The sequence below is a fragment of the Oryx dammah genome, unplaced genomic scaffold, assembly GCF_014754425.2.
Source record: "Oryx dammah isolate SB20612 unplaced genomic scaffold, SCBI_Odam_1.1 HiC_scaffold_25, whole genome shotgun sequence".
In the NCBI taxonomy this organism is placed as follows: domain Eukaryota; kingdom Metazoa; phylum Chordata; class Mammalia; order Artiodactyla; family Bovidae; genus Oryx; species Oryx dammah.
Genome location: NW_024070209.1, coordinates 55,091,218 through 55,110,526, shown reverse-complemented (window position 1 = coordinate 55,110,526; position 19,309 = coordinate 55,091,218). Strand labels below are relative to the sequence as shown.

Below are 19,309 nucleotides of genomic sequence, written 5' to 3'. Positions count from 1 at the left end.
TCCAACCAGTCCATTCTGAAGGAGATGAACTCTGGGATTTCTTTGGAAGGAATGATGCTAAAGCTGAAACTCCAGTACTTTGGCCACCTCATGTGAAGAGTTGACTCATTGGAAAAGACTCTGATGCTGGGAGGGATTCGGGGCAGGAGGAGAAGGGGAAGACAGAGGATGAGATGGCTGGATGGCATCACAGACTCGATGGACGCAGCTTTGAGTGAACTCCAGGAGTTGGTGATGGACAGGGAGGCCTGGCATGCTGCGATTCATGGGGTTGCAAAGAGTTGGACACGACTGAGCGACTGAACTGAACTGAACTGAATGGTGCTATATAGGTATTGTCAGTTTAGAAGGTTATAAAAAAAACAATGAAAAAAAAATGAAGTGCATATCTAAAGAAAATTATGAGGAACTTCATAAAATACATGGGTAAAGAAATTCCATGAACAGAGGAGTTTGGTGGGTTATAGTCCATAGGGTTGCAAAAGAGTCAGACATGGCTGAGCATAGTGCATGCATGCAAGAAACTAGAATGGTTCCCAGGCATCAGCAGGGCCCCCTGTGAGCCCCAGAAGGCTTCCAGTAAGATACCCAAATTACTCTAGACGATCCCTGAAAACGAAATTTCTGAGACTCCTTTGTTAATCCCTCTAAATTTTGACATCAGAAACTTCTTTGTTAAATTAATAATCTCCCACTTATTTATTTAGGATACAAAGAATTTGTTGTTCAGTTGCTCAGTCTTGTCCGACTGTTTGCGACCCCGTGGATTGCAGCATGTCAGGTTTCCCTGTACTTCACCATTTCCCGGAGCTTGCTGGAAAGTGACTTAGCACACACACATGCACCTCTGTTACAGAGCTAAGTATTCTAAATAAGCTGTTGTATTTAAACATCAGAACATACGTTGCGTGCGTGCTAAGTTGCTTCAGTCGTGTCTGACTCTTTGTGATCCTATGGACTGTAGCCCTCCAAGCTCCTTTGTCCATGGTGAGGTATAGTAGAATGGGTTGCTGTGCTCTCCTCCAGGGGATCTTCCTGACCAAGGGATTGAACCCGCATCTCACGTCTCGTTCATTGGCAGGCAGGTCCTTTACTGCTTTCACCACCTGGGAAGCCCAGAACATACCTTTGAGGTATATATGATTACTTTCATTTTTCAAAATAGAACACTGAGTCTCATATTGAGTAATTTCTTGGCCAAATGAAACATGGTAGCTCCAAAGCCTGCCTTCTCTCCATTGCACTTTTACTGACATTTCAATCTGCAGTGTTGCTTCAGGACTGATTCTCTAGACCCCAGTCTGCAATTTCAAAGATGCTAATACAATTTTTTTAAGAGAAATGATATTCTGAATTAGAAAATGAGATGCTTGCTTTTTTGTGAGTTGTCCAAATAAATGTTCACAAGAAGAATCTTGACAAGATAATTATAACCTGCTCGTTTTCCCCTTTATTTCATCAATAATTCCCAAAAACCTTGAAGCCTTTGAGAAGTGATGCTTAAGAAACGCAGCTGGACAATGTGCAGTACATTCAAGCAGAGGGCTGGCATTCTGTCCATAGCGCAATGACCCTACAGTAAAATGTCACTGTGCTCTTTATTCAAGCCATTGGCATTTTATCAGCGGTTTATAGCTTAATGGGAGAATAATAAAGTACACTTACATACCAAACTCAGAAAATGTCAGTAGATGATATAATTATATCTTTGGAAAAAAGGGAACATTTTAAAAAGGGGTATGTCATGCACACTGTAATGAATTCGTGTAGCCACATCCATTTTCTAGCTATAGAATGCAGTTAGTTGCTTTTGGTTTGAGAAATTCATACTGTATATAAAATGAGGCAAATATGTGTTGAACATTATCTTAGGGGAATAAACTGCCAGTATTAGACAAATTAAAACCAGAATTTTTCTCCTTCAGTGGGCTTTATGAGCTCTGGCAAGTGACTTTCTCAGTGTTTCATGTTGTTATCAGAGTAATAGCGATAATACTTTCATTTCCTCATTCTCACAAACTTGTGCTATATGTGTATTAACCTGTGCATATCTAGGAACACTGGGTGCTTAGGGTTCTCTAAAGGAAAAAATGAGGTCGCATTATTAGTCATGATTAATTTTGATTCTAGTGTAAAGACTAATCCACAATAGAAAGGAAGAGGTTTGGGTGGTATTATTTTGCTTCTTGATTTTGGAGAAAAACTATTTTTAAATAGGCAAGTGGAGAAATCTTGTTTCAGAATTTATTGCTTTTGTGTTAAGTGAATCCTCTGTGGCTTGCAAGTATCCTTCGTTTCGTGTGAGACTAGTAATGTCACTGGAGAAGGCAATGGCACCCCACTCCAGTACTCTTGCCTGGAAAATCCCATGGACGGAGGAGCCTGGTGGGCTGCAGTCCATGGGGTCGCTAAGAGTCAGACACGACTGAAGCGACTTAGCAGCAGCAGCAGCAGCAGTAATATCACTTCGTTCCAAGAAGTGCTAATATTATGGCTTCTCTATTTTTCATTTTAGTTTTAATTCTAGTCATTATATTTTTGTGTTTACCAAGAATCTAAAGCCTCTTTATCAATACTTTCAAAGAGTGACTTGAAATTTACATTTCAAACATGATAGTTATCAGAATCTGGAATCTGACACGTTTTAAAAATATTATGTCACATGTACTTTATTCAGGCCCCTGCAGCACCTCTACCTCAGATACCTGATCTTGGAGTCCTGAACTCCTTGGGAGTTCTGCAGCATCAACTATCATGTTCCCATTGCTAAGGGCATATGTGCCACCCTTCTTTGGTCTACTGAGTGAGTTACCCTCATGTCCTTCTGTTTCCCAGCTTCCAAAATTTTGTTGGTTTCAGCGATCTACTGATATACATAGTCATCTTCTGTCATCTTATCTCTGTACCTTTTCCTTGTGCATTTATGCCTTTGATGTCTTGTTGGTGAGTTAGGAACAGTAACATCTCCATATTAAGTTGGAAGTCTGTTTTAACTTGTTTATTTGTTTATTGTATGTTTCCTCCATTTGATTATATTTTCCAAGAGCCAGGGACCTGGCCTTGTTCACTACAGTATTCTTACCATCCAAATATTCCCTGGTATATCATTGAATAAATACTTACTGAATATATGTGTGCATGAATGAATGACATATGATATGGATCTCTTTATACATTGCTTATAGCCCAGTAAATGGGTGGCTCAGATGATAAAGTATCCACCTGTGATGCAGGAAATGCGGGAGACACAACAAGCTTCAGTCCCTTGTTCTGGAAGATCCCTTGGAGAAGGGAATGGCAACCCACTGCAGTATTCTTGCCTGAAAAATCCCCTCGACAGAGGAGCCTGGTGAACCACAGTCCTTGGGGTCACAAAGAGTTGGATATGACTTGAGCGATTAACTAAATCTTAAGTATAAAAAAGGTAAAAGATATGTCATTAAAAAATGTAAAAGTCAAAATGGCATATTTCTAGCCTGTATTTTCTCTTCTGTATATGTGGTGAGTGTGCTTGTGTACACATACATACACGAGAGAAGGGGTAAGAAGAGGGGGAGAGAGGAATTGAGGGGAGAAAAAGAGAAAAGATATATTTAATGGCTACTGCAAAGTGTTTGAGAAAAAGAACACATCATTTGTATTTCTTGTGATGAAGTTTATATTACTACTTTCCAGCTGAAAAATTTTCTTTAAATACATTTAAGATACTAGGTAAGCATAAAGACATTATGCTTCTGAATAGCCTGACCATTTGACTCTCTCTTTTATTGTTAACTTAAGATAAGTAGGATTTAGGCTAAAATCTCCTGGTCCAGGTTAGAATTTGAATTTCTTTCTTTTTTTTTTTTTTTTTAAGGTTGTTGCAAGGTTTATTTGTTTTAAAATCTATTACTTTTGAAAGTTGCTTCTACATAGTGTACTTACTAGGCACAAATATTAACAAATGATATAAGAATAGATAGAGCATGGTGATAAAGTAATGAATTACCTGCATTATAACTATGATTTCACTGTTGCTTTTAGATTTGCTACTAGAAGTGTTGTTTCCAGGAGCTCTGCTGTCACTTTTGGCATCACCAGTGTTTGCTGAATGTGTTGATCTGTTTCTAAATAACTTTTTGTGATTGCTCAAAAACTGATTAACATGTTTTGTTGTACCCCGTACTTGAGTTGATTGATAACTTTTGAAAACACCAGTAATGCAGACCTCACTGACAAAGTGAAAGTTGCTCAGTTGTGTCCGATTCTTTGCAACCCCATGAACTACACAGTCCGTGGAGTTCTCTAGGCCAAAATACTGGAGTGGGTAGCCATTCCCTTCTCTGGGGGATCTTCCCAACCCAGGGATTGAACCCAGGTCTCCCACATTGCAGGCAGATTCTTTACCAGCTGAGCCACCAGGAAAGCCCCTCACTGACAAAGGGAGTTGTAATAGGCTATTTCTGACCACAAGGCTGATCTGAGCAGAATTGTCGTGTGCTTAGTTATACCTTGAGTTTTACTTACCGTTTGGGTCCAGAGAAAATGGATAGTTTAAGATGCCTGTGGGTGGACTGAAATAGAAGATGCATGGTTGGTGCAAGCTTGGTAAGGATTTTGAGAAGATGGAAAATCTGGCTGGTTGTTGGTGAGGTGTATTAAGGTAAGTAGTATTGAGGGAAGTACTCTGACATGAGGGATATCATCAAGCTTTTAACAGTAGCTCCTTAAAGCTCTCTCAAATTGAAAAGGGGGAGGGAAAATATTTATCCTATAACTTTATGTATGTCACGACTATGTTTTCATATATTCACTGCCAAATACAGTTTATTTCTTTATTTTTTAAAATTTACTTATTTATTTTTGACTGTGCTGGGTCTTTGTGGCTACACATGAGCTTTCTCTAGTTGTGGTGAGCTAAGGCTATTTTTCCTTGCAATGAGCGGTCTTCTCATTCCAGCGGCTTCTCTTGTTGCAGAGCACCAGCTCTAGGTATGCAGGCTCAGTAGTTCTGGACCAAGAATCAAATCCATCTCACCTGCATTAGCAGGTGGACTTTTAACCACTGGACCACCAGCGAAGTCCAAGTTTATTTCTTTAAAAGTTAAAAGCATATTTAGATAAAGTTCTCTCAGATAACCGGAGAAGGCAATGGCACCCTACTCCAGTACTCTTGCCTGGAAAATCCCATGGATGGAGGAGCCTGGTAGGTTGCAGTCCATGGGGTCGCTACGAGTCGGACACAACTGAGTGACTTCACTTTCACTTTTCACTTTCATGCATTGGAGGAGGAAATGGTAACCCACTCCAGTATTCTTACCTGGAGAATCCCACGGACGGGGGAGCCTGGTGGGCTGCCGTCCATGGGGTCGCTACAAGTCGGACACGACTGAGCAACTTGCACTCTCAGATAACAGATACCTGTCTCCTCCTCAAATCAAAAATGAGTAAAAGGTTATAAAATCCACAAGAAAAATTTTTAAAGAGTCTTTTTAAACATGTTGGGTTGTATAAGTAATAATTTAATGTACCTATATGTATAGGCTTATTTAACAATATCTATGTTAATGTCCCAATTAACTAAAGGCATTAGCTGGCTTCTTAAACTTCCATATTTAATAATCCTTAGATTCAGTAATTGGATCATAACCTGAAGAGAAAATGTGTAATCTGACTTGAAAAATAAATTTAATGTTATCTTAATCTCTATTTATTTTGTTATCAGAAACATGCTGTTAACTGACTCTCAGGTTATGCCTAGGTCACTGAGTTGGTGTGAGGAGAATGGCTTTTGAATATTGCCTAAGAAAAGGGCTTGGCTCTTTTAAACATTTTCATATGGAAAATGGAAACATTCATGGCAGTTCATTGGAAGAAGTGCCTACAAAGCTGGATAAAAAGTGAAAAACCATTACCTAAAGCTTTATCTACCAAATATTATGATAGTAATGTACCATGGTTTTATTTTTTTTCAGTTTTATTTTATTTATTTTTAAATTTTTATTTTTACTTTATTTTACTTTACAATACTGTATTGGTTTTGCCATACATTGACATGAATCTGCCACGGGTGTACATGAGTTCCCAATCCTGAACCCCGCTCCCACCTCCCACCCCATATCATCTCTCTGGATCATCCCCTTGCACCAGCCCCAAGCATCCTGTATCCTGTATCGAACATAGACTGGCTCTTCGTTTCTTACGTGATAGTATACATGTCTCAGTGCCATTCTCCCAAACCATCCCACCCTCACCCTCTCCCTCAGAGTCCAAAAGTCCATTCTACACATGGTTTTAAAAATTGTTTGCTTGCTTCTGTGTATGTATTTATACATACAGATTTAGTGAATGTGTTCCTTATTTTTCTAAATAAGTTTACATTTTTGAACCTAATGCATTATATACAATTATAAAATATACACATTTTGTAGAGAAAAGGGAATTGTGCATTGTTATTGGCAATGTAATTTGGTACATTAGAGCCACAAAGGAAAACAGATGGAGGTTCTTCAAAAATTAAAAATAATTCTATCACATGATCCAGCAGTTCCATTTCTGGGTATTTATCTAAAGGAAATTAAAACAGTAACTGGGAAAGCTATCTGAATGTGATGTTCATGGCAGCATTGTTTACACTAGCCAAGTCATGGAAATAATCTGTCCATGGATGGATGAATAAATAAATAAAGTTATATATAAACGCATACAGAGGAATACTGTTTAGCCATAAGAAAGAAAGAAGTTTTGTTGTTTGTGACAACATGAATGGGCCTTGAGGGCATTATGCTAAGTGAAATAAGTCAGACAAAGATAAATATCTTATGATCTTACTTACATGTGGAATCTAAACAAGCAAACAAAAATGAATGCATAGATATAAGTCCTAGGGTTGTACAACATGGTTACTATGGATAATAGTACTGTAATGTGGACTTGGAAGTTGCTAAGAGAGTAAATATTAGAAGTTCTCATCACAAGAAAAATAATGTATGTGTGGTGATAGAGGTTAACTAAACTTATTGTGATTGTTTACAATATATACATTATATATATATACACATACATATTATTTATAAATAATAGTGATATAGTTAATATTAGCTGCTGTGACAGATAAACCTCAAAACATCAGAGGCTTCACATCATAGAAGTTTTCTTTTCATGACATAATATTCAAACAGGCCTTTCTGATCCATGGGTTGATTACCTCCACGGGAAAATTTAAGGGCTTCAGTGCCTTTCAACCTGTGGCTTCATCATCTTCAACATCTGCTTCCAAATTTCTAGCTTGGGGGAAAAATCATGGAGGAGGTATAAGCTGGCCCAGGTTGAGAAGAGCACATATCACTCGAGGCTCACCTTCTGTTGGTTAGAATTGTTAACTGACCCCACAAACTCCAAGGGATCCTGGAAAACATAGTCTTATCTTATAAACAGAGGGAAGAGAAGTGTATATGATAGCATCAGTCATTTTCACTAACAATAATGAAAACAATAAATAAACCCACTTTTCACTAAAAATAAATATATAATATATAATTTAAATGGTTACATCTTCTATATGCTTTAATCTTTTTAAAGTTTTGCAAATCATAGTTGGTTGCTTTAGGCCATCATTAGCTAATATCTCAAGGAAACTGGACTGAGATTCATTGTTAGAAGTAATGGATGTACATATATATTTCAAATTCTCAGCTCTGATTACTGGTCTTTTTTTCAGCCTCACAAAGTGTTGACGAAGAAGTTATATTAAGAGTAGAGGGAGGGTAATTAGAAAGTTTGGAATGAACATATACATTCGGCTGTATTTAAAACAGATAACCAAAAGGGACCTACTGCATAGCACAGAGAACTTTGTTCAATGTTATGTGACTGCCTGGATGGGAGGTGAGTTTGGAGAGAATGGATACACGTATACATATGGCTTAGTCCCTTCACTGTTCACCTGAAACTATTACAACATTGTTTATTAATTGTCTATACCTCAATACAAAATAAAAAGTTAAAACATGAGGGGAAGGGGGACGGTCATCCTTGCATTCGCTTATAGTTAAATGGTGGTCACATTTTTAGTACTATCGTTAATCTCGTTTCTTTGCTGGGGTCCTTTTAAGTTTCTGGTCTGCTTTGTGAGGGTGTTTCTGTATGTGTGTGAGGACTGGTTAATATAATCCTTAAATCTTCTTAACGAGGTATACATTGAAGTGTAAGGTCACCATTACAATTCCTTGGATTTGTGGACCTCACCTTTCTTTCAGGACGCCCCACTTGTCGTATGTGGCTCAAGGCCATCTGGGGTAGAAGTGGGATGGTGGCACCAGTTTAAGTTGTTGTATGAAACATTACTCTGGCTTAACTTTTAATTTCTTATTTTAGAAAAAAAGCCAGTATAGTGTCTTGGCATTTTTTCTTGGATTTGTGGATTATCCACTACCTCCCATAGAGTGTTTGCACCCTGTATTGGATTCCACTGACTTTAAAGAAGGAAGATATCGAACAAAGTGGAGTTGTCAATCAAAGATTATAGTAGAAAGACTAGATTAATTTTCCAGTTACAGAAGCGTTGGTTAGCTGGATCCTTTAGTTAACATAGTGTTGATTGGAAAATTCAGTTCAGTTCTGTCGCTCAGTCGTGTCCGACTCTTTGCGACCGTATGAATTCCAGCATGCCAGGCCTCCCTGTCCAACACCATTCAAACTTAGGTCCATCAAGTTGGTGATGCCATCTAGTCATCTCATCCTCTGTTGTCCCCTTTTCCTCCTGCCCCCAATCCCTCTCCCATGGACAATGGAGTCTGGTGGGCTGCAGTCCATGGGGTCACGAAGAATTGGACATGACTAAGCGACTTCACTTTCACTTTACACTTTCATGCATTGGAGAAGGAAATGCCAAGGAAATGGTATGGACCTAACAGAAGCAGAAGATACTAAGAAGAGGTGGCAAGAATACACAGAAGAACAAACAAGATCTTCACGACCCAGATAATCATGATGGTGTGATCACTCATCGAGAGCCAGACATCCTGGAATGTGAAGTCAAGTGGGCCTTAGAAAGCATCACTAGGAACAAAGCTAGTGGAGGTGATGGAATTCCAGTTGAGCGATTTCAAATCGTGAAAGATGATGCTGTGAAAATGCTGCACTCAATATGCCAGTAAATTTGGAAAACTCAGCAGTGGCCACAGGACTGGAAAAGGTCAGTTTTCATTCCAATCCCAAAGAAAGGCAATGCCAAAGAATGCTCAAACTACCGCACAATTGCACTCATCTCACACGCTAGTAAAGTAATGCTCAAAATTCTCCAAGCCAGGTTTCAGCAATACGTGAACCGAGAACTTCCTGATGTTCAAGCTGGTTTTAGAAAAGGCAGAGGAACCAGAGATCAAATTGCCAACATCCGCTGGATCATGGAAAAAGCAAGAGAGTTCCAGAAAAACATCTATTTCTGCTTTATTGACTCTGCCAAAGCCTTTGACTGTGTGGATCACAGTAAACTGTGGAAAATTCTTCAAGATATGGAAATACCAGACCACTTGACCTGCCTCTTGAGAAATCTGTATGCAGGTCAGGAAGCAACAGTTAGAACTGGACATGGAACAACAGACTGGTTCCAAATAGGAAAAGGAGTATGTCAAGGTTGTATATTGTCACCCTGCTTATTTAACTTATATGCAGAGTACATCATGAGAAACGCTGGGCTTGAAGAAACACAAGCTGGAATCAAGATTGCCGGGAGAAATATCAACAACCTCAGATATGCAGATGACACCACCCTTATGGCAGAAAGTGAAGAGGAACAAAACGCCTCTTGATGAAAGTGAAAGAGGAGAGTGAAAAAGTTGGCTTAAAGCTCAACATTCAGAAAATGAAGATCATGGCATCTGGTCCCATTACTCCATGGGAAATAGATGGGGAAACAGTGGGAACAGTGTCAGACTTTATTTTTGGGGACTCCAAAATCACTGCAGATGGTGACTGCAGCCATGAAATTAAAAGATGCTTACTCCTTGGAAGAAAAGTTATGACCAACCTAGATAGCATATTCAAAAGCAGAGACATTACTTTGCCGACTAAGGTCCATCTAGTCAAGGCTATGGTTCTTCCAGTGGTAGTGTATGTATGTGAGAGTTGGACTATGAAGAAAGCTGAGCGCCGAAGAATTGCTGCTTTTGACCTGTGGTGTTGGAGAAGACTCCTGAGAGTCCCTTGGATTGCAAGGAGATCCAACCAGTCCATTCTGAAGGACATCAGCCCTGGGATTTCTTTGGAAGGAATGATGCTGAAGCTGAAACTCCAGTACTTTGGCTACCTCATGGGAAGAGTTGACTCATTGGAAAAGACTCTGATGCTGGGAGGGATTGGGGGGCAGGAGGAGAAGGGGACGACAGAGGATGAGATGGCTGGGTGGCATCACTGGCTTGATGGATGTGAGTCTGAGTGAACTCCGGGAGTTGGTGATGGACAGGGAGGCCTGGCGTGCTGCGATTCATGGGGTCGCAAAGAGTTGGACACGACTGAGCAACTGAACAAACAAAACAAACAACCATTTTTGGGTAGTCTTATTCTTAATGATTTTATCTTTGTTTTTTTTTTAGCTAGTTTATGTGCTTAAATGTCCTTACAGAGTCCTTCTTTAATTCTCTGTATCTAATTAGTTAGCAATCAAAAGAAAGCTGAATATGATAGCTCCCATTTCTATAGTAACCATGTGTGAAGTAATGGTTCTACTTCATTCATCATCTTAGTTCATTTTTTTAATACTTTTTTTCTTCTGGTATTATATCTTTCCCAATAAACTGACTAGACATTGATTGTGACTTGCCAAATCACTTTGCTTGCTCTGTAATTTGGAGTAAAGAGCAGAGACTAAATCATTTAGAACTTTTCTGTGGACTAGCTTTCTTTATAACTTCCAATAAAAGCTTTAGTTTGCTAAGCAGGATAGACACCTCAGTGCAAATAAACTACAACACCCACATTCCTATGAATCTGATAAAAATAATGCAGAGGTGTAGATGATGAGCTAAAGAGAATATGAAACAGTTCCATTCATTTCCCTCCCAGACTTCTCACTGGCAGAAAATTTCAGAAGTCAATAGGCGATAACGTGTTTAAAAGATATTAAAAGCTTGTTAGCAGATTAAATTGCTCGAGATGTAGCACTAAAAGAAGTTTGGCAATTGAAATATGTATCCAAATTATGACACCTAGAAAAGGAGTGATAATGCAGACCTAGTTTCTATTCTGGAAATTTTCGCAGGTTAACCAAATGTTGAGACTGAGTCATTCAGGCTCTTCGGATCAAATTTACCACTTTGTTTTTATAAGATGAAATCGCAAATAGCAACAAACTTCATTTAAAGCCTTTGGAGAGTGACACGTAAATCAGGCATTTTGATAGTCCACCATTTATTAACTATTTCATCTCTGTCCTCACTTTTGAGCTCACTTGTGTACTGGTTTCCTGACTGAAAGCTCAAAGGCTGTTCCACCATTTATTCTATTTTCTTTTCTCCCTGAAGCTCGGTACTCTAACCAGCACTATATTTGTCAGTCTGTGAAAGCACAACCTCCAGTGGATTGAAAATTTTGAGCTACTTACAAGTATTTTTTGCTCTTCCTTCTTTATTCACATCCTTTTTTTTTCCCCCGGCAGGAAATAAATAGCTATTAATTTATATGCTAATCCATATAATTCCACATTTTCCTTAAGATGAGGCTCTGTGATATGTATTCATGAGTTAATATACAAAGGATATTTTAAAATTATGAGATAATTATACACTATTTTTGGACAGTTATGCAGAGGAATTTTACAATTGTTCTTTTGTATTTAAGGTGACAACACTTGTCAACACAAGCAACAAAGGCCCGTCCGGTAAAAAGAAAGGAAGGTCAAAGAAAGCCCATGTACTGGCTGCATCTGTAGAGCAAGCCACTCAGAACTTTCTGGAAAAAGGTGAACAGATTGCTAAGGAAAGTCAAGATCTCAAAGAAGAACTGGTTGCTGCTGTTGAGGATGTACGCAAACAAGGTAGGAAGAATAATATTATTTTAGAGGGATGTATATGATGTTTAAACAGTGGATTTTTTCTAGAAAAATAAGACTACTTTTAAATAAGACTACTCAAAAGAGTAGTCTTATTTTTTTTTGGCTCTATCTACATTTGCCATTTTTAATTTTGCTGGAATTAGATGTGTAGGCAGGTAGAGATTTCTTTATTGTGGCAGTTTAACACAGCTACAGAAACTCCATGTCTGCTGTTGCTCTTCAAATTGTTTTCACCTGGTTAATGAAACCAGATTCTCATGTCAAACTTAGGTTTTGGGGAGGATAGGATGAGAAGCCTTTATATTTACAAAGTCACTGAAAATTCAAGATTTGATGGATGAAGGGAGGAGAAGAATATAGTGTAATAAAATTATTATTGCTTTTGTATGATTCCCAAATTTCTATTCATGGCTTTTCTCAAAGATCTCTCTATCTGGTTAACTGGCTACCAGTTGATCAATTATATAGCTAGGAAGCTATCAATAATCATATTTGTTTAGTATATTTAAAATTTTTAATTGTAGTAAAATGCACATAAAATATGTTATTATAACCATTTTAAGTGTGTAGTTTGGTCATGTAGAGTATAATCATATGGTTGAGTCACTAATCTCCATAACTTTTTCACCGTGCAAAACTGAAATTCTATACCTATTAAACAACCTCCAAGTTTGCCTTCCCCCAAGCCACTGGCAAGCACTATGTGAGTTTCTTTTTTGATGAGTTTTACTACTCTAGATGCATGTAAGTGGAATCATAGCTTTTGTCTTATTGTGATTGGTTTATTTCAGTTAGCATAAAGTCCTCGAGGTTTATGCATATTGTGGCATATGTCAAAATGCCTTTCCTTTTTAAGGCTGGATATTATTTTATTGTATATTTATACTGTGTTTCATTTATCCATTCATCCATTGGTAGACATTTGTGTGCCTTTAACCTTTTGGCCATTGTGAATAATCCAGCTATGAGCATGAGTATACAAACATCTCTTTATCACCCTGCTTTCAATTATTTTGGATTTACATCCAGAGGTGATATTGCTAGATGATATAGTAGTTATCTTTTTAATTCTTTGAGGAACTTCTGTACTGTTTTCCATAGCAGCCGTGCCATTTTATACTTCTACTAATAGTGCACAGGGGTTCCAGTTTCTCTATATCCTTGGCAACACTTGTGATTTTCTGTGCTTTTTTTTTTTTTAATCTTGTCGTAGTAATCACAGTGGATGTCAGATGATATCTCATTGTGATTTTGATTTCCATTTCTCTACTGATTGGCTATATTGAGCATTGTTTCATGTGCTTGTTGGCTATATTTATATCTTACTTGAAGAAATGTTTAAGCCCATTGCGTTGTTGTTGTAGAGTTATAAGAGTAGACCTTTTATCAGATATTGTTTTGCAAATATTTTCTCCCTTCCTGTGGGCTACCTTTTCACTCTGTTGATTGTATCCTTTGATACACGGACATTTTAAATTTTGTTGTGGTCTTGTTCAGCAGCTTTAGTGGAAAATTCTAGGATACCATGATATTAGAACAAACACCTACCTCCAGCCTCACATCTGTCCTCTGTTTTCTAATAAATGCCACACTTTTTGTTATTTAGTCTCCCAGTCGTGTCCAACTCTGTGACACCATGGACTGCAGCTCACCAGGCCTGCCTGTCCTTCATCATCTCCTGAAGTTTGCCCAAGTTCATGTCCATTGCATCGGTGATGCCATCTAGCCACCTCATCCTCTGCTGCCCTCTTCTCCTTCTGCCCTAAATTTTTCCTGGCATCGGGGACTTTTCCAATGAGTCAGCAGTTTGCATCAGATTACCAAAATACTGAAGTTTCAGCTTTAACATCAGTCCTTCCAAAGTATTCAGGGTTCATTTCCCTTAAGATTGACTTGTTTGATCTCCTTGTTGTCCAAGGGACTTTCAGGAGACTTCTCCAGCACCACAGTTCCAAGGCAACAATTCTTTGGTGCTCTGCCTTCTTTATGGTCCAGCTCTCACAGCCATACGTGACCATTGGGAAAACCCTAGCCTTGACTATGTGGACCTTTGTCGGCAGAGTAAAGTCTCTGCTTTTCAATACACTAAGTTTGTCATCACTTTCCTGCCAAGACGCAGTCATCTTCTGATTTCATGGCCATAGTCATCATCTGCAGTGATGCCACATATATATATTCAGTTGCAGAAATCTTGATATCATGCTTGCTACTTCCGTCTCCTTCCAAATACAATCTACCACAAAGACATAGATTTTTTAACTCCTAGGTACCTCTTAAATTGACCAACTTCTGTTTTAGTTATTCAGAAGCACCGTGTTTTACCTTCTCCAGGGTCTTTATACATTCTGTCTTCTGTCTCATAGTTAAGAAAGACTCATTCTGCACATCCCAGCTCAAAGAACACCTTCCCAGGGAACCCGTCCCTGACACTCTTGGGATACTCTTTCATGGATATTTCCTTGTCACTTTCCACTGGATAATATAATTTTTGTAAGGTGGCTTAATTGATAGCTTTGTTCTCTGCCACACTGGAAATTAACAAAGATAGAGAACACCCTGTGTCTCTTTTGCAACCATTGATTTGCAATGCTTAGCATTCATAAGACTTCAAGAAGTATTTGTTGAATAAATGAAGGAATAGATGATTGAGTATTCTATCACCTTTCTACTCGCAAACCAGCCACTTTTTCAATTTGCAGATGGATATTTGGTCCCTGGAAATACCAACATCCTTCCATACCACATAATCATCCTTCTTCATACTGCCATGTGCTTCCTATTCTCTTCTTCAACCTAAATGTTAATTTTATTTACATAACACTCATGTAAATTGCTACTTTAATTCAAAGTGTTAAATTTTACATATTTCATCTAATGTGGATGGAATATATTTATATATGTGTTTTAGCAACATGATAGCTTCCAAGTTTCTAAGTGCTATTGAAAACTGGTATTCCTTCTGAATTGCAGATGGACACTTGTGTTCATGCATCTGTAGCCTGGATACTTTCTTTTTCTTTTTTTAGGTTGATTGGGAGATAATAAATTTCACACATTTAAAGTGTGATAAGTTTTGATGAATTTGATAAGTTTTCAGAGATGTGTACCATGAAACTATCACCACCGTCAATATAGTGAACCTCTCCTACTACAGAGGGTTTTTATTAACTGGCCTCTAGGCCATTTTCTCAAAGATTTATGTGTTATCAGACAAGTTGCATTTTCCTATTTAGTTCCCTAACCACCCTTAACTTTCCCTTATTTTATCCTTAGAAGTTGGTTTTCACACCTTCTGTAGAAATTAATATTTTCTATTTCTCAAAGCTTGTATGAAATGCTGTTTTGGGGGCATAATATAATAACCAGCATAGTTTTTGGCCAGAATGTCCTAGGAATATTAGAGTGAGAAATTTAAAGAAGTTAATTTAGGACAGCTTATCACTGTTGTTATTCTGCTGCTGCTGCTAAGTCGCTTCAGTCATGCCCGACTCTGTACGACCTCATAGCCAGCAGCCCACCAGGCTCCCCCATCCCTGGGATTCTCCAGGCAAGCACACTAGAGAATATTTTAAATTTCCATTATACTAGTGATTTCCTATTACTGAGAAATTATGAATAAGGAATGATACTTATGTATCAAGCCCAGATGTAACATGTCTTTTTCTAAACAAGGTCAAATTCAAGGAAATGTTGTCATATTTGCAAAATAAATTTTCCTGGAAAAAATACTTTGAAATTTTGTTTTCTGTTTCTCCTATCTTCAAATACTCTCAGGTACACTTCACATATCTGTCATGCGTATGCTTTTCATCTCTGACGGCAGAGTCCTTTTGCCCTCCTTTCAGTTCTGTGCCCACAGGCTCTTTTCTGCTTTCTGCTCCAACTTGGTTCTTTACTGTGTAACCCCCTAGCCTGTCTGGCTTTGTACAGATTTTCTGATTGACTATTACCTAGATTTTATTTACAAGTGAGAGGATGAGCTGACTTGGAGAGGAAGATGGGGAGCAAGGAGGATGGGGGAGCAAGTGAGGACTAGGGTAGGAATATTTAGTCGCTAAAACTTTGAAACTTAGGCATCTTCTCTTGGAGAAAGAAATGGAACTCACTCCAGTATTCTTGCCTAGAAAATCCCATGAACTGAGGAGCCTGGCAGACTACAGCCCATGAAGTCGCAAAAGAGTTGGACACAGTGACTAAACAACATCAACAACAGTCTTTCCTTCCAGCATAGTCTTTCCTTCCTTTCTAAATTCAGAAATTGTGAGAACACTTTCCTTCTTTAATGTGGCTCTAGCATCCACACATGCTTACTTATTAAATGATATATACTTTAGGAATTGAATCTATTATGTATAATCTTTTTTATTGAATTGTTTTTACTTCTTTAAATCAAATGGTAAAAAGCATTGTCACTTTTAAAAAATATTTTCTGCCTGAGTTAAATGCTTGAAGTTTTAGTATAGTACATCTTCATTTTCATATTTTTAATATAGAATCATTTACTGTTATTCTTTCAAAGTTTCACAACACTCATGATTATAATTACTGTAATCTGGCAAGATTATCTATGAAATTATCTATTTAACTATGTCATCATTGTATCTCATATAGTTAAACTTAGTGTTGAATTTTGTAATCACTAAAAATATATATCTTTTAATCCTAAACTGCATGTCAGATGTTTTTTAGGTGCTCGAGTGGTGATAATATTTTTGTGTGCTCAGTCACTAGTCATGTCCGACTCTTTGTGACCCCATGAACTATAGCCCACCAAGCTCCTCTGCCCATGTAATTCTCCAAGCAAGAATGCTGCACTGGTAGGCAATAATTTTTCCCTAGAATATTTCAGTAGAAGATTTTCCTGTACTCTAAATTATAGACTGTAAAAGAAGTATATGAGCAGCATTTCTATTAAAAATAAGTAATGAAAATAAATTACTTAAATATATATAAAAAAGAGAAATCATAGTCAAAGCCTAGAATACCGATATTTTAGACTTGGATAAAAATGGGATATTTTAGACTTGAGTAAAGATGGTTGGTCAAGGGTGTGTGTGTGTGTGTGTGTGTGTGTGTGTATGTGCACATGTGCGTGTGTGTGTCTATCATAGATATATTACATATATGTATATTATCTTCCTAATTTAAGTTTAAATTTCATCAGGATATGAATATTTCTTTCTGTTCTTAAAGGACCTGGCATGATGCTCTGGCACATGGCAAGTTGTATTCAAAGAGATTTTTATGTGAAGTTAGCAGAGCATTGGATGTTTGATTAATATATCTGACTTCCAGTGTTATTTTGGCCATTGACTACACAATTTAAGCTAAATCATCAAACTTGTTTCAGCCTTAGTGTCTCCAATTTTCAAAAAGAAGTAAGAATCGTTGTTTTGGCCTCATTAGGTTGTTTTACATAAGGAAGACACAAAAGATTTTTGAAAAATTAAATTTTACATAAATGTCAGATAAAATTTATTCTTTATAATTTATGAAATCAATCTGTACTCCTTAAGACAATAGCAGGCTTTCCTATTAATAAACAATGCTAGACCAAGGATCTTAGAGAATTGAATCAGTGTCTTGCAATCTCTCTGAAGAGGACTGCATAACTCATTGTGGCTTAGAATTGGCAGTCATTTTAAGTGGTCTTAGCAAACCATGATTGAATAGTTGTATAACCCATGTATTATACATAGAGAAGCTTCTACTGAAGATTGCGGAGGCAGTTATCTCAATCAGGTCTTCATACTGAAGCTCTGGGCAGCTTTGGGACAGAGAATGTCAAAACATTTTTAATATTTACCATCATATTCTCCCTGGACTGAAAACTCTAGTTTTTAAGCTATGGGCTAATCTTATTGTTTAGTCACTGAGTGGTGTCAGACTCCTTTGCAACCCCATGGACTATACCCCACCAGGGTCCTCTGTCCATGGGATTCCCCAGGCTAGAATGCTGGAGTGGGTTGCTGTTTCCTTCACCAGGAGATGCTCTTAGTGAATATTAGAATCACTTGGGAGGATTTTGAACTTCCTGATGTCTAGGCCTCAGACCTTATCATTTAAGTCAGGAACTCTGGGATGGAACCCAAATCTTGAGATTTTTAAAGCTCCCCAGATGATTTCATTGTGCGACCAATTTGAAAACAAATGGACTAATATTCTTCTTGCTTGTTAGCCTCAACTGATGACTCGTTAGTGTATGTTAGCAACTGTTTCACTTTAGGGAGCTGATGGCAATCAGTCATTTTATAAGATTAATGAGGTTGTAGCTTACATAAAGTTAGATAGCAGAAACAGCCTGGCATTCAATATTTAGATGTTGCAGATAAACATAACTCTATACCAAAAGATGTTTTACCTAGTTTGGCATTCTGTAGGCACTCAGGGAATATGTGTTGAGTATCTACTAGGGAGCTAAATCTATAAGACAGTCAGCACTTTCAACTCCAGCATCAGTTATTCCAATGACTATTCAGTGTCAATTTCCTTTAGAATTGACTGGTTTGATCTCCTTGCAGTCCAGGAGATTCTCAATAGCTTTCTCCAATAGCCCAATTTGAAAGCATTGATTCTTTGGTGCTCAGCCTTCCCTATGGTCCAACTCTCACATCCATTCATGACTACTGGAAAAACCATAGCTTTGACTAGACAGACCTTTGTTGGCAAAGTTATGTCTTTGCTTTTTAATATGCTGTTTAGGTTTGTCATATTTTTCTTCTAAGGGGCAAGCGTCTTTTAATTTCATGGCTGCAGTCACCATCTGCAGTGATTTTGGAACCCAAGAAAATAAAGTCTGTCACTGTTTCCAATTTTTCTGCTTCTATTTGCCATGAAATGATGGGACTGGATGACATGTTCTTAGTTGTTGAATGTTGAATTTTAAGCCAAATTTTTCACTCTCCTCTTTCACTTCCACTTAGAGGTTCTTTAGTTCCTCTTTGCTTTCTGTCATAAAGGTGGTGTGATCTGCATATCTGAGGTTATTGATATTTCTCCTGGCTGTCTTCATCCCAGTTTGTGATTCATCCAGCCCAGTATTTTGCATGATGTACTCTGCATATAAGTTAAATAAGCAGGGTAACACATATAGCTGTGACATATCCTTTCCCAATTTTGAAAGAACCTATTGTTCCATGTCCAGTTCTAACTGTTGCATCTTGACCTTTCTACAGGATTTTCAGGAGGTAGGTAAAGTGGTTTGATATTCCCATCTCTTTAAGAACTCTCCACAGTTTATTGTGATCTACACAGTCAAAGGCTTTGACATCATCAGTG

At 37.9% G+C, this 19,309-nt stretch overlaps 1 protein-coding gene across 2 annotated transcripts in view; it reads left to right on the top strand.

Moving 5' to 3' along the window:
- Positions 1 to 19,309, top strand: part of LOC120851300 (catenin alpha-2) — a 1,370,085-nt gene that overhangs the window by 278,356 nt on the left and 1,072,420 nt on the right. For both annotated transcript variants that reach the window (XM_040223986.1, XM_040223987.1), the window contains exon 3: positions 11,818 to 12,013. In XM_040223986.1, the coding sequence (XP_040079920.1) occupies positions 11,818 to 12,013 (196 nt within the window). The remainder of the gene's footprint in view (positions 1 to 11,817; positions 12,014 to 19,309) is intronic.